The following is a 14,328-nucleotide window of genomic DNA, read 5'->3' on the forward strand; positions in this document are numbered from 1 at the left end:
GCACAGAAGGCAACGGATGGTAGCCCAAGTGCTTGGGGTTCCTGCTCCCCACAGAGGTATAGAGCTCCTGGGATAGAGCTCCTGGCTCCTGACATTGGTCTGGTCCAGCTGGTAGTTGGGAAGCGAACCAATGGTGTGATCTGTGTGTATGTGTGTGATTCTGCCTTTCCAATAAACAAATCTTAACTTTTTTTTTTTTTGTGCGGAGATTCAGTCCCCTTGCTCCTTCCAGAGACCCTGAAGTTGACCACAGCCTGTGGTGTCCTCTGCCACACGGCAGTGACCTGCCGCCTGGATGAATGAGGGTGTGTGAGGTCAACGGGGTTCACCTGTGGCAGACATCACTAATGCATCACAGCTGATTATAGCATGGGACGGCCACAGGGTCCCCGGGGACAGTTCTTGCCTAACTCGGACCTCAGCTTCCCCCATGGCGAAACCTTCCCTCATTGATGTGTAAACACACATGTGAACAACAGGGCAGAGAACTTTCTGGAAGGAGGAATCCCAGAGGGCCCAGTAGGCCAAGGCAACACGTCCTCCAGTCCCAGGATCACATACACTGCGGATGTAGCATCTCCCTCTAGCCAAGCTGGAAACTTTCGATTGCCTCAAGGACCAGGCAGCAGGGCTGGAGGGAGAACTGAGCCAAGGCCTGGGCCGTCACGGGCAAAGAATTCATTCAGCCACAGCATGGTTATTGCCCGGTGCCGGGCCTCTTCATTCTCAGATAGGCATGAAATGGTAATGGCCGAATCCCTCCCCGACCCCACCACCACTTCCAGGGCCCAGCACCTCAAGTGGGAGGATGGGGTGGGGAAGATGGGTAGAAGTGGGTACAGAAGTGTGCAAAGAGAGGTTCTATATGGGTGTGTGGGGGGTCCCAAAAGGACCTAATAAGCAGCAGAAGACACCCCCCATCTGGGCCCCAGGCCCAGCAGGTCCCTCCGTCCTCAAGGTTAAGTCCAGAGACTGTTCAGGGGGTGGTACTTTCTCTGATCACCAAGCTGGCCTCCATAGTCTCAAGGCTTTGGCTTAGCATCCCACTAGGGGAATGTCCTTCTCTGGCCCCAGTGCGCGGTCCAGGGCTAACCAGAGCCTGCAGAAGAGGCGACAAGAGTGTGGCGGGCAGGGGGCTTGAGGCCAGCTCTGCAGCAATGTGTGAAGCAGCCTGTGTGGACAAGACCCCCACTCCAGCACTGGGAGACATCCTGAGAGTGGCCAAGGGCTGAATCTTCATCCTCAGCCGTTCCTTCAACTCCAACGTCTCCTCCACACGTCGAGGGCTCCACATGCAGCCTCCAAAGAGCCAGAGTAGACAGGGAAGCTGGCAAGAAAAGTAAACACACAGGGCAGTGAGGGCAGGGGAAATAGCTGAGAAGCTGCTGAGATCTGGAGGACTTGCACCAGCCCTTCCAGAGACCAGAATCCTGGGGTACTCCAGTCCCTTGCCCCAAATACACACAATATCCCTGCCTTCATCTCACCTCTCAGACTCCCAGGCATACTTAATACAATGTAGAGTTGCTATGCTCTGTTGTGTTGTTTAGGAAATAAGGACCAGAAAAAGGCTATAGGTATATAGCACATTTCTTTGCTGGATCCTTTCAAGTGCAGCTTGGTGGAATCCAGACACGGAATTCACCGCCGCACCTGCCCAGACCACTGTGGTGAGTAGGATCTGTTTGCTGCTGGCCCTGTCAGCCCTGAAGTATCCGCCAGATCCCGGGCCTGCCAACAGCGGCCTCTTGGCTGAGCCTCAACACACCATGGGCGGGAGCTAGAGAGGATCAAAGGCGTCCGGTGCTGGCTGGGCCTCCGCTCGCTGGGACTGTGCTTGCCTACGCGGGGAAGACAGGGTGAGGCAGTGCAGGAGGCAGAGGCGGCGAGGGTGACAGGGACATGGGTCTCTACTAGAGACACGCAGACAAGGGTTCTTCCCCGTTCCCACAAGGAGGGAGTGGCGGGGACAGGGCATCGGGGCTGTAGAGGCAAGCTCCTAGACTCCACTCCTGGTCCCTCTCTGGGCCTTCTTGACCACAAATCCACCCGGCCCCCATCCCTGCCCTGCTGCAGGGAGGATTAAGGCATCACCCACCCACCTGCCCCAGGCCCCATCCTCTCCTCTGGCTCCTCCTCCTCTGGCCCAGCAAGGCCTTGGCTGGCACTCCCGGGCAGGCTGAGGACAGGCCCAGCCCCTTGGCAGCAGCAGATTAGCCTGCGGCCTGGCTCGCCCTTCCCCTGATTCCCCAGGCCTCCCAACAGTTCAGCCTCATGGCCCAAAACCCAGTGGAGAATGGGCAGCTGGAGCCCTTCCGCCCAAGGCAGCCAAGACTGAGCCTGGGGAGCTGAGAGGCGGCAGTTCTGCTCCCTGCCCCGGGGGGCGGGGGGGGGGGGGCACGCGGTGGCTGGCTGAGTCAGTGCTTAGCCTGGTGGAAGGGCCCGTCCCCATCACTCATCCCACCCCACCTCTCTCCAGCTCCCAGCAAGCTGCAGCTCAAGAGCCCAGCCCTGGGAGGGGGACAGGGAAAGGCCCCACAACCTGCACCTGAGTCAGGGACCAATCACCCTCCCAGGACTCTCACCTTCTACTCCAACACCCAGGTCACCGCCAGGACCCTCTCATCCAAGCCTTGTTCAGGTGGCTACTGGCCTAGCTCATCACCGCCCAGAGTCCAGGGCCCCCAGTGTGTTGACAGTGGATCTAGGATTGTGGGTTTTGAAGTGAGACGCTTTAGAGGGAAGGAAAGAAAAGGCTTACCTGGCATGTCTCTTCCAGGGCACAGCAATGGTGGTAGAGAGCACGGAGGTAAGAGGGAATGCCCTGCGAGTTAGGACACGAGCGTCCCGGTCCCGAGGCTCTGTCGCGCGCGCACAGTCTGGATGGCCTGCTGATTCTTGAACTTGACCAGGCCGAGCGTGATCTGGGCGTTCCAGCCGGGATCTTCTAGGGGGCAGCGGAAGTCAATCTCGCCCCCGCCCTCGGTCACCAGCGTGAAGTAGATGTGGCGCCCGGTGCTTTCTACGCACTCCACAGCCTTGATGCGCGCAAAGCTCAGCTCCTTGGGCCGGCCGCCGGTGCCCTTGGCCTCGAAGAGCTGTAGCCCGCGCTCGGTGAGCACGCAGCGTTTGCGTTTCCACAGCTGCAGCAGCCCACTGCTGCGCTTCTCCAACACGCCCTCCTTCAGCACCGTGGCCGCCGCCGTCATGGGCGCCTTAATTCCCCGCACCCCGGGAGGTTGCGGCTAGCGCGGCGCCCAGCGCCGCAAGCCCCACTTGCCTGTCCGCCGGCGTGCGCCCCGACAGCCCGGGGCTTCCACGCGGGCTCCTGCGCACGCCGCTGCCTGCGCTGTGCGTGTCGCCGCCGCACCGCTCCAGTCGGCTCCCGCCTGTCTGTCCTGCTCGATCGGCCTCGCTGCGCTCTCTTTGCCCGGTACCCTTGCGCCTCCGGACCCGCTCACTCCGCTGCCTGCTCGTCCGCTCGCCAGGGCTTCGTCTGCTCTCTGGGCGGCAGCTCAGCGGGATGTGCCCTTACATGTTCCGCCGCCGGCCTCCAGCGCCTCGCATTCCTGCCCGTCGGCCCTCCCTCCGCGCGCTGCTCCCGCCCGGGCCGGCCCCGGGGGCGGAGCCGCAACGCGGGAGCAGGGCAGGGAGGGCGGGGATGCGGAGCCCGTGAATCCCACAGCCTGGCCTCCCTTCCTCCCGCCGGCCTTCGCTTCTGGGAAACACAGCCCGCCCCCCATCGCGCTCCTCCAACCCACCTGCAGCTTCCAGCCTAACGTTGAAAGTAGGGGGACAGAGCGTCTCACGGATATCAGAGGTCACGGCTGACCAGCAGGTCGCGCAGTGGAACAGATCGCCTGGTGGGCGTCAGATTGCTGATGCTTGTGTCTCGGTCCCCAAGCTCTGGGTTCTTTCCCCCACGGGCAGATCTCCTCCATGCTGGACAAGAGGGGCTCTCCACAGCTGTCCCTGCATAGAGACCCACCCCCTCCTAGTGCTAACCCCATCTGCAGAGCGGGTGACCTGCGTGGAGTCACCAATGTGACCTGAGAGATTTGCTTTGAGGTCATGCAGCCTAACTATAGTAGCAGGGGAGAGGAAACGGTCCTCCCAGTGGCACACACTGGTGATGCCCAAGTCTGGGTGGAGTTCCTTCACCACCCCTCCCCAGCATGTGCCCCTTGTTGTCCAGCTGGGACAACCTCCTTACCCTTGGTTGCTTACTCCTGGTCTCATTGGGCAGTTGAGATAACCTCTGACAAGGCCTGGCAACTCTCTGAGCTGAGGTGGTGTTGGTCCTCCTGTCCTTCTCTTGTGTCTCCCTTAGGGAAGACGGGGACCCTGTGACCAGGCCCTGGAGCTGTACCTGCTGTCCAGCCCCTCCAGGCCCACACTCCTAGGGCCCATTCATGCATGTGTTAATAATGGATTGTTACAGGAATGATGATGAGCAGTAATGACAGTCATGAGACCTCTGTGTCCCCACATCCTGTGTATCCATCCCCAAGGAGCAGAAACAAACAGGAGGGGCCCTGGAGGGGGAGGGTACCTCCTGCCAAAGTACCAGGCCACAATGTGGGGGAAGAGAGCTGTCAGGCTCACCTGTAGGGTCTCTCTCTCTCTCTCTCTCTCTCTCTCTCACACACACACACACACAAGACACCTAATTCCTTACTAGAATAATGTCACACCTGGTCGAGATAGACAAGCAAAACTAGTTTCCCCAGGATCCGCGAGAGCAGCTGGGAGGAGGCTACAGGTGGTCCCTGTCCAGCCTTCCTGTCCAGCCTTCCTGTCCTTGCCTCCAGACCCCAGACTCCACCTGAACCCACTGCCTGACTGAAAGCTCACCCCTAGGCATCACACTCCACCCCTTCCTCTCCTTTTTCTCCCCCTCGTGCGGCTCTTCCCTGAGCGGCTTGCTCTGGTCCTGATGAATCCCTGACTGCATGGGCTTCTAATCCTCACAGAACCTTCTTACAATAGGCAGGGACTGCTTTCATGCCCATTTTTTTAAGGACCATGAAAATAATGGGGTTCACAGGGGCCAGCAGCCTGAGGAGATCACACAGCTCTGAGGATGCTGCCCGGGACCCAGAATTACCTGTCCATTAGCACTGGGTGCACATGGCCAGGGACTCAGCTGCCCACACTGCACCCGTCCAGCTGCTGGTAGAGGCTCCCCAACTTTGGAGATGTTAAAAAGGAAATCCAGCAAGGCACCCTCTACTGTTAGGAGGGTCTTCCACAACTGAGCAGCCTGCTCCTAACACCACTGTGTCTCCCTGGCAACCCTAGGTCTGTCCCACAGTACGATGACCCCATAGGACCGAGGCTCAAGACATACACTAATGCTTTCCACAGAATGGATGTTTGGCCTGGTATCCAGACCTGGGAGAGTTTCAGGCCCTGCAAGGCCATCAGAAGGCTCAAAAAGCTCTGAGAACCAGGAAAGGAGGGGATTGTGGGGCTGCTTTCTCTTCCCACTGGGGCTATCCCTGTACCCCCTTCTTTGGCACCCCCAAGGTTAGCTGGAGCAATTGGCTTGGGCAGTGCTGGCCCATGATATTCAGTTCTCAAGGACTTGTTGACTCCACCCAGGGCCGATGGACAGAATGTCCCCTAGTGGCTGCCCACATCCGGCTCCACCCTCTGCCCACCCCACAGGGAAAGCTGAGTTGCCCTGGAAGCCAGTCTGAGTCCTGTCAGAGCAGGCGAGGTCATAAAACGGCCTCAGGAATAATGAGTGGGAGAGAGATGGCTGCAGCTGAGCCCCAGGCACCCCCACCCACCCTACGGAGGGCAGAGGACCTCCCAGGTGATTACCCAGTGCAAAGGTGAGCAGAGAGTTGCATGGAGGCCGGAAGGGGACCCTGGGAGAGGCTTCTGTTTTCTGCAGTATCTAGCTCATCGTCCTGAATTCCATAAAAGACAACAAACATGAATTAATAAAATCGAGTGTGAGCAGCGTAGATGCTCTCAAACTGTGGCAAGCTAATGTCATTCCTTTGTTCAGAGGAGTTGGAATATGGAGACTCAACCCCCAATGTCTCAGAGACTGATTTTCGTGGGGCCAGTGTCATCCTACAATGTGTTAAACTTCTGCCTCCAGTGTTGGCATCCCACATGGGCACCTGTGGTTCCACTTCCCATCCAGCTCCCTGCTGATGCACCTGGAAAAGCAGCAGAGGATGGCCCAAGTGTTTGGGCCCTTGCCACCCATATGAGAGACCTAGAAGAAGCTGCCAGCTGCTGGCTTTGGCCTGGCTCGGGCCCAGCCCCAGCCAGTGAGGCCATAAACCAGCAGATGAAAAATTGATCTCTCTTGCTCACTCTCTTTTTCTGTAACTGTTTTCCAAATAAATAAATCTTAAACACACACACACAAGAGATTGACTTGCCAGTGGCAGTTAGGTCCTGAGTGCTCAGCCCTTACGGGTGGATAGAGCTTTGCTGGAGGAATGGCTAGTTAAGGTGGGCTGGGGTGAAAGGAGACACTCCCTCCCTCCCCTACCCCACCATACCACAAGCACACTGCCCTTCTTCCTTTGACCGTGGAGGTGTACAGCAAGAAGACCCTGGTCAGATGTGGGTCCCTTCACTTGGACTTCCCAGCCTTCAGACTGAATGATATAAATAAATCTCTGCCTTTAAAAAAAGCTTTTACTTATTTGAGAGGCAGAAACCAACAGACACACAAGAGATCTTCCATGTACTAGTTCACTCCAACAAATGGCTGCACCTGATGGCCTTGCTGGGTCAGACTGAGTCAGGAGCAGCCCAGCACTCAGTCTGGGTCTCCCAGGTGGGTGGCAGGGACCCAGGTATTTGAATCATCACCTGCTGTTTCCCAGGGTGTGCTGGAGGTTAGAATGGAACACAGAGCTGGGACCTGAACCAGGCACCCTGATGAGGGATTGGGCCTTCCTGAGTGTGTCTCCACCAGCCTCTTAGCTCTTGAATAAATTCCTCTGTCTGAACTAGTCTGTGACAGCAGCTCAAAATGCACCAAGACACATGGAGAGCTTATGACTGCAAATTTGGATTCAGTAGGCCTGACAGGGAACCCAAGGTAGGATTTCCAGAAGCTTCCAGCTTGCACCAATGCCACTCTGCCTCAGAGCATACTTTAGCTAGCCAGGGTTTAGAGCAGTGTTTCTATGAGTGCCAGTCATTGGTTCATGAGGGCAGAACGAGCCCAGCAGCAGCAACACTTGGGAGCTCATCAGTGATGCATAACCCAGGCTCCACCCTAGAAACTCCAGCCGTGGAGCCCCACTTGCTGCATTGTTAACAAGCCTCCAGGGGCTTGCGGTGCACTGCGCTAGCAAGGATCACCCAAGAGAGGAGAGGGACGCTGAACCAGGGGACAGGCCTCCCAGGCTGCAGCCCCAGCTTGGTGATGCCTTGGACAATCACTTCTCTTCTCTATCCTCGCTTTTCTCAGCTGGAAGATGGAAGCTCTAGTACAGCTTTGCAGAGAGGCCTGGCTAGTTTCTGGGGGTTCCAGAACTTCTTGTACAGGCAGGAAAAAGAGAACCATGCTATTCCTTCCCTCACCCATCCCAGGTCTCACCTAGGTGGAGCAGCAGAACGGGTCCATCCACAGCCCTGCTGCCTATGCCTCTCTCCTCCCTGCTTTGGGCTTCTGGGGTCCCTAGGAGTGTGGGGATAGGAAGGCCTACTCCCACCCCCTCTCAGCTGATGACTTCTCCTTGTCTTCTGACCTGGCACATCTTTGATGTACAGCCCTTTATTCCAAGACTCTGAGCTATCCTGCAAGCCCTGCTTTCCTGCAAGGAGGCAGAAGCAAAAACCAGCCCAGGTTTCAAGTCTCTAATGACTTGGGTTTTACAGGCACCATTGCGACAGACCTCAGGTGGGCAGCAAACCCGCCGCCACCACCCGCCCAGGCTTGCACCTGGGCCTGGCTCTCCCCTTGGAAATCCCCTCCCACGCACAGCCCTTTAATCACTTTCTGGCCCCATAACTTTCCTGATTCACCAGGGATCCCTTTCGTCTTGAGAGCACCCACTGCCCCCAGTGATGGGGCTGAGTCCGGACTTGAAGGTATTTGATCCCGGCTTGGGTCTGACGGAGGTTGGACTCGCGGGCTTGGGCTTCAGGTTGGGGCCTGTAAAACGTTCCCTTTTCCCAGGCCATCTTGGCATCCAGAGGCCCGCATGGCAGGAAAGGGGCTGCCCTGAAGTGACCCCCCCTTCCTGCGGGACACTGGGCCAAGGGGCAAGGACACTCATGCTTGGGGAACTCGTAGCTTTAACCCAGCTTTAAACCCCAGCTTTAACTGCTGGGAATAACCATGCAACCCCTGACACATCCCCTGTGTTCTGTCCCAGGGCTTTCTCTTCTCTTCACCTTAATCATATGGTTTAAATGCAGGCAGGATAGGCAGGTGTCATTCAGTGACCCGGAGCCACTCGGGGATGTACATAGCTGAGTGGTTTCGTCATTGTGCAAATATGAACATGTGTCCTCACACAAACCTAGATGGCCTCTTGGGGCAATGGAGAAACATGGTCAAAACCAGGCTCCTGCCAATGTAACACAGCCTGCTGTTTATAGTCAACATGTTTTATAAGACACTCTAAAGCAATAATGAAAAGCAGACTATGGCATGGTTAATACAAAAACCAGTAGGGTTGGTTGTTAGCATTATCCAGCATTGTGTGTTGTATGTGATTTTAGGCTCTGTCCTTCCTTTTTCTAAAATATTTATTTACTTGAAACGCAGAGTGACAGAGAGAGAGGTAAAATCAGAAAGAGATTTTCCACCCACTGCTTCATAGGCACATTAGGACCCAACAGCCAGGGCCCAAAAGCCAGGGTTGGACCAAGCCAAAGCCAGGAGCCAAGAACTCCATCCAGGTCTACATGGGTGCCAAGGTTTAAGTAGTTGGGTCCTCCTTCACTACTTTCCCAGGACCTTAGAGCAGGAAGCCATATCAAAAATAGAGCAGCTCCCATATGGGATGATGGCATCATAGGCAGTGGCTTAACCCACTGTACAGCAGAGCCAGCCCCTATAGTGCCGTACTTGTGTACAGCTGGCAGCACTGGAAGTTTCTCTGTGCCACTGTCACCACAAACAGTGCCTCATGCTGTGATCTTATGACAACTCATTATCTAGGAGACAAGAATTTCTCTGCTCTATCATAACCTCACGGGAACAGTTATTTATTTATTTATTTATACATTCATTCATTCATTCATTCATTTGAAAAGGCAGATTTACAGAGAGAATGAGAGACAGAAAGATCCTCCGTCCCTTGGTTCACTTCCCAAGTGACCACAATAGCCAAGGCTGAGTTGATCCAAAGCCAGGAGCTTCTTCCGGGTCTCCCACATGAGTGCAGGGTCCCAAGGCTTTGGGTCATCTTCTATTGCTTTCTCAGGTTACAAACAAGGATCTTGATGGAAAGTGAAGCAGATGGGAAGTGGAGCAGCTGGGACACAATCTGGCAGGATCCTGGTACTCGTAAGGTGAAGAGTTAGCCACTGAGCCATTGAGTCAGACCCATCTTCATTTTTTTCCTCTTACGATTTTTTTTAATTTGTTCGGAAGTCAGAACTAGAGAGATTGTTCATCCACAGTTTACTCCCCAGATGACTGTAATGTCCAGGGCTTGGCCAGGCTGAAGTCGGGAGCCTAGATCTCCATCTAAGACTCCCATCTGGGTGGGAGGACCCTAGCACATGGGCCATCCCATGCTCTCCCAGGTGCATTCTCAGGGAACTGGACCAAAAATGGAGTAACCAGGACTTGAACCATTGCTCATAGGGGATGCCAGAATTGTAGGCTGTGACTTAGCCTGCTGTGCTACAAAGCTGGCCCTGGGACTATTGTCTTACATGTGATCTGTCCTTGGCACTATGCTGTCCATGACTGTCCTTGAATGTGTTTTTGTTGTAAAAGATTCAAACACAACAATACATTCTCCCCACCCAGAGGCAATGCTTGCTTAGCTTGCCGTGAACCTTGCCAGACATTTGCCTCTGCTTTTCATCATCCTGTACCCAAAAGAATCCATTCTCATCAATAATGGGGGGAGGCGGGTTGGAGGATTCACAAGCCCCACACAAACTTTGATACTTTCTGAATTTGTGGGTGGCTCCTCTAGCATCCTAAAAAGCAGACATTTCTAGGATCTCCCTCAAATTATAAAGGGAAGGGACTGGTGCTGTGCTGTGGCAGGTGAAGCCACCACCTGCAATGCCAGAATACCTTATGGGTGCTGATCCGGGACCTAGATGCTCCACTTTCAATCCAGCTCTTTGCTAGTAAGCCTGGGAATGCAGCAGAAGATGACCCAAGTGCTGGGGCCCCTTGCACCCACGTGGGAGACCCAGAGGAAGCTCCTAGCTCCTGGCTTTGACCTGGTCAAGTCCCTGCCACTGAAGCCATTTGGAGGGTCAATCAATGGATGGAAGATCTCTCTGTAAATCTGCCTTCCAAATAGATTAATTAATTAAAAAAAACTGCAGAGGAAAGAGGGGCTGCATGGAGGACAGGAAGAACAGCAGGAGAGGCAGTGCCCACCGAGTGTTTCGTGTGAGGAGTGCCACCCGCCCTTTGTGTTTCAGGATATGGACTGTCCTGGGGAACCTCCTCACAGGGAAGTCCAGGTAGACTATTCTCAAGGTTAGCAGATAAGAAGGGGTGATCTGTGCAGCCTGGGCCTGGGGTCAAGGAGCAGTGAGCAGGTTGGCAGGTATGTGCAGGGGTGGAGGAGCTGGAGGTGGGCTCACAGCGCTTCTGGGATGAGAGCTACAGAAAGAGTCACGGACACAAACAGGGGCTTCTGAGCAAATCCCACTGTCCATGCAGTGTGAGCCAGACCCTGGGCAAGGCTCGGAGGAAGAGACATGGCCCCCAGCCCTCCTGTTGAAGATGGTCCACAATCCTGAGTTTATGCCACCCCCTGGGTCAGGATTAGATGCTGCCTGTCTTGGGAGGTATCTCCAGTCACCCTGACACTGGGGTGTGACCTGGTTAGGATGAACAAGCACCCCTCAACCCCAGCCCAAGGCACAGCACTCACACCACATATTCCACAAAGGAGGAATGCTCTCTGCTTTCTATGTAGTTCCTGGGGGTGGAGACCTCCCCCCACTCATGCCCACCTCTCCCCTCTCTGAGTCAGGGAGCTGACCCTGAGTCACCTCACCGCTGGGAGCTTGGGAGACAGGCTGAACCCCAGGTCCCACCCCAAAGGACTGAACTCCAATCTGCATTTTAATAACATTCCCCAGATCTGCATGCACAAGAAGGTTTGAATAGCACCCCTTCCTCCCCCACAACCCACGTAGGCCAGCCTCTTCACTTCACAAATCCAGGGGAGTGGACCCAGAGGGGAGGAGGCTGGCCCAAGATCACACCGCTGGGGCCAATCCTGGGTGTGGCCTCTTGTGATAAGTCATTCTAGAGTCACCCAGTCAGGGCGAGCCCAGTGGGTAAGCTGCTGCTGGGATACCTGTATCCACAAGAGAATGCCTGGTTCAAGTCCCAGATACTCTGGTTTCTGATCCAGTCTCCTGCACACCCTGGGAGGTTGGCAGGAAGTGACTTAAGTACTTGGGGTCTGGCACATGTGAGAGACCCAGATGGGGTGCTGGGTCCCTGATTTTGGACTGGCCTTGCACTTGCATTTGTGGGCATCACTGGGTAGAAGGTCTCATTTTTGCCTTTCAAGTAAAATAAAATAAAATAAAAACAAAAACAAAAACAGCAGCAGCTGGCCCACCACTAGGCAAGAAGTTTGCATTCACTAAGTATCAGTTACTGCTGTGGCCCCAGCTCACTGTCCAGGGAGCACGATGCCCAGCGCCCCGCACAGGGCCACTTCTTCTGAGTATCAGGTCCAGCAGGGCAGAGAGGGGACCTGGACCCAGGCAGCATGCAGCGAGCCAGCTCTGCCATGGACCTTGAGTCAGTTTCTGAGTTGTTCTTTTGTTCTTGGCTTCAGTCTGATCGCCTGTAACTCAGTATAATGATAGGGTATTGTGTGGGTTACATGAGTTAATGCATTTAAGGTCTGTGGCCAGTTGGTGGTCCACAGCAACCACACAAGACGGGCTGAAGGATGCTTCTAGAGTGTTCAAAGGATGGGAGCAAGGATGAAGGAAGTCTGACCTGGGCAGAGGCAGGATCTTTCCTGGAGGGAACAGCTCTATGCCACCCCCCAGGAACCCATGACAAGTCCTGGGACGACTGCCTCCATGGGTGGCAAGCAGAGGCCGCTGGGAGGCCAGTGATGCCTGGGTCGGGTGGGCAGGCTCAGGCAGGCTGGGCAGCTGTCTAAATCTCTGAAGCCAGTCACGTACCAGGGGATTAGGCCTGCCGGATGACTGCAGGGGACAGAAATAGGAAGTTCCAGGAAGTCCCCTCAGAGCTGTTGAGAGGCCGCCCCAGCTGCTGCCAGCTAGCCTGTAAGCTGTGGAGGGGAGGGTAGCCCAGGCTGGGAGGCTGGGCTGGTCCACCGCCAAAGAAGAAGGGAAAGTGTCAGTTCCACAAGCCAAGTGCAGGTTCTCACAGTCAGGGAGAGTGGCTTATCCAGGAGGAGATCCGGAGGGTTCTCGCCAACCTCTTCAGTTTCTGTCCCCTCCAAGAATTTCTTCCCCTCAGCCCTGCTGTCAGCCCTCCCTTCCTGACCCTCCCCTGAGGGCACCCAAAGAGCTTGCTAAGGCTCTTGCAAAAGGAAGCGCATGGGAATAGGAATTTCTGCCCAAGGAGGCGGGGAGGAGGGGGATGTCACGCCTTAAAAACCCAGGACACTCCAGCCATGTGTAAGGCTCCCCCCAGAGGCCTCTCCTGAGGGCGCCCCTGCTGGTCAGCCACCAGGGAAAAGAACCCCCTGACTCACCCTCTTCCATCAGGGCATTTCCATGCCCGGGCCCTATAGTGCAGAGTCTCCCCCGGGAATCGGACTCACGCTCCAGACCCAGGAGTGATGGCGAGGACGCGCCTGCCTTTTGCCCCGGCCCCACAGCGCCGCCTGGTGTCTCCCCGCCGCTGCGCCTGGGAGCGTTCCCGGCCAGGGCCCCGCCTTCCGGGTTCGGCCCGCCTCTGGGACTTCCTCCTCGGGGTCGGGTTTCTTTCTTTCTCCACTTCTCTCTCTCCCTCCCCGAACCCCCTGCTTTAAGGGAGCGTCCAGGCCCAGCAGCCTCTAGCTTACAGCTCCCTCTGCTTTCCCAGTCTTCCGTAACAGGGATAGGCGCCGCTGCCCGTCCCTGCCACACCAGACAAGACGTGTAAAGAAACCTGGGCTGGAAGCAGCCATGGCGCGGGTGCCCAAGGCCTGCCGAACGGCCAGCAGAGGGCAGCCCATCTCCAGTTTAGTGCTCCAGAGCGCCCTTCCTGCTCCCCCCAGCCCCTAACAGTGAGGATCCTCCTTGGATTATGGCAACACCCACCCTCCCTTCCCCCCGCCAACTCCTCCCGCGGATCATACCCTCGGCTGGCGCTAGAGGGGTCTCCAAGACAAAAAGTAGTCTAACTGGCCCTGGCCTTCACTCCCTTAACTGTCCCCTGCGCCCTACCTGGCAGCGCACTCGCATGGAAGAGCACCTTCGAATGTTTGTGGGGAAACAGAATTTACAAATTAGCTCTTTCTAGTGGAAAACTCTTCAGAACCCATGGGTAGCTTTTTCATCATCTGAATCTCCAATGAACTTCTTTTTATTTATTTATTTTACTTATTAGAAGGCAGAGTTACAAGAGGAGAGACACAGAGAAACCTTCCATCCACAGATTCACTCCCCAGATATGCCCAACAGCTGAGACTGGGCCAGGCTGGAGCCTGATTAAAGACTTGGGCCGTCCTCGGCTGCTTTCTCAGGAGCACCAGCAGGGAGCTGGATCAGAAGAGGAGCAGCCGGACACAAACTGGCACCCATATGGTATGTTGGTGTTACAGGTGGGGGGCAGGGGGTTTACCGGATATGCCACAGCATTGACCCTCCTCCAGTAATTTTTTTGAAGATTTCTCCCCCATAGCTCCCTTTCTCAGACTGCAGGGGCTGGACCTGGGCATCCAGGTACCACACACACACACACTCACACCTATCTGGTGGTCAGTGTGGCTAAGGTAGTAGCTATGTGTGGAAGAAGGGCTGGAGAGGATGGGGAGAAAATGAGGAAGTACATTTTTGTGCAATGGGGAGAGGGAGTAAGCCCTGAAAGCAGGTCAATTACCAGTGCCCAGTGACCCTGGGGTCACTGTTGCCCTCTGATCCTGTGAGGTGGGGCTCAGCCTCTCCCTGGGGACAGCTCATGGACCCCCTGCCCTGCAGCAAGGGAGGTGGTAT

At 55.7% G+C, this 14,328-nt stretch overlaps 1 protein-coding gene across 1 annotated transcript; it reads right to left on the reverse strand.

The window, feature by feature from the left end:
- Positions 1–693: 693 nt before the first annotated feature.
- On the reverse strand, positions 694–3,261 carry PHLDA3 (pleckstrin homology like domain family A member 3). Its single transcript, XM_004578773.3, has 2 exons — positions 2,762–3,261; positions 694–1,327 (listed from the first exon to the last, which is right to left on the reverse strand). The coding sequence occupies exon 1, from the start codon at positions 3,207–3,209 to the stop codon at positions 2,832–2,834; it is 378 nt and encodes a 125-aa protein (XP_004578830.1). The 5' UTR covers positions 3,210–3,261; the 3' UTR covers positions 694–1,327; positions 2,762–2,831.
- Between the last annotated feature and the right edge of the window lie 11,067 nt (positions 3,262–14,328).

Source organism: Ochotona princeps, chromosome 10 (assembly GCF_030435755.1).
Source record: "Ochotona princeps isolate mOchPri1 chromosome 10, mOchPri1.hap1, whole genome shotgun sequence".
NCBI lineage: Eukaryota > Metazoa > Chordata > Mammalia > Lagomorpha > Ochotonidae > Ochotona > Ochotona princeps.

What these genes read in the sequence shown, in the direction of transcription:
- PHLDA3 (XM_004578773.3), bottom strand. Translation starts at nt 3,209, where the DNA reads ATGACGGCGGCGGCCACGGTGCTGAAGGAGGGCGTGTTGGAGAAGCGC.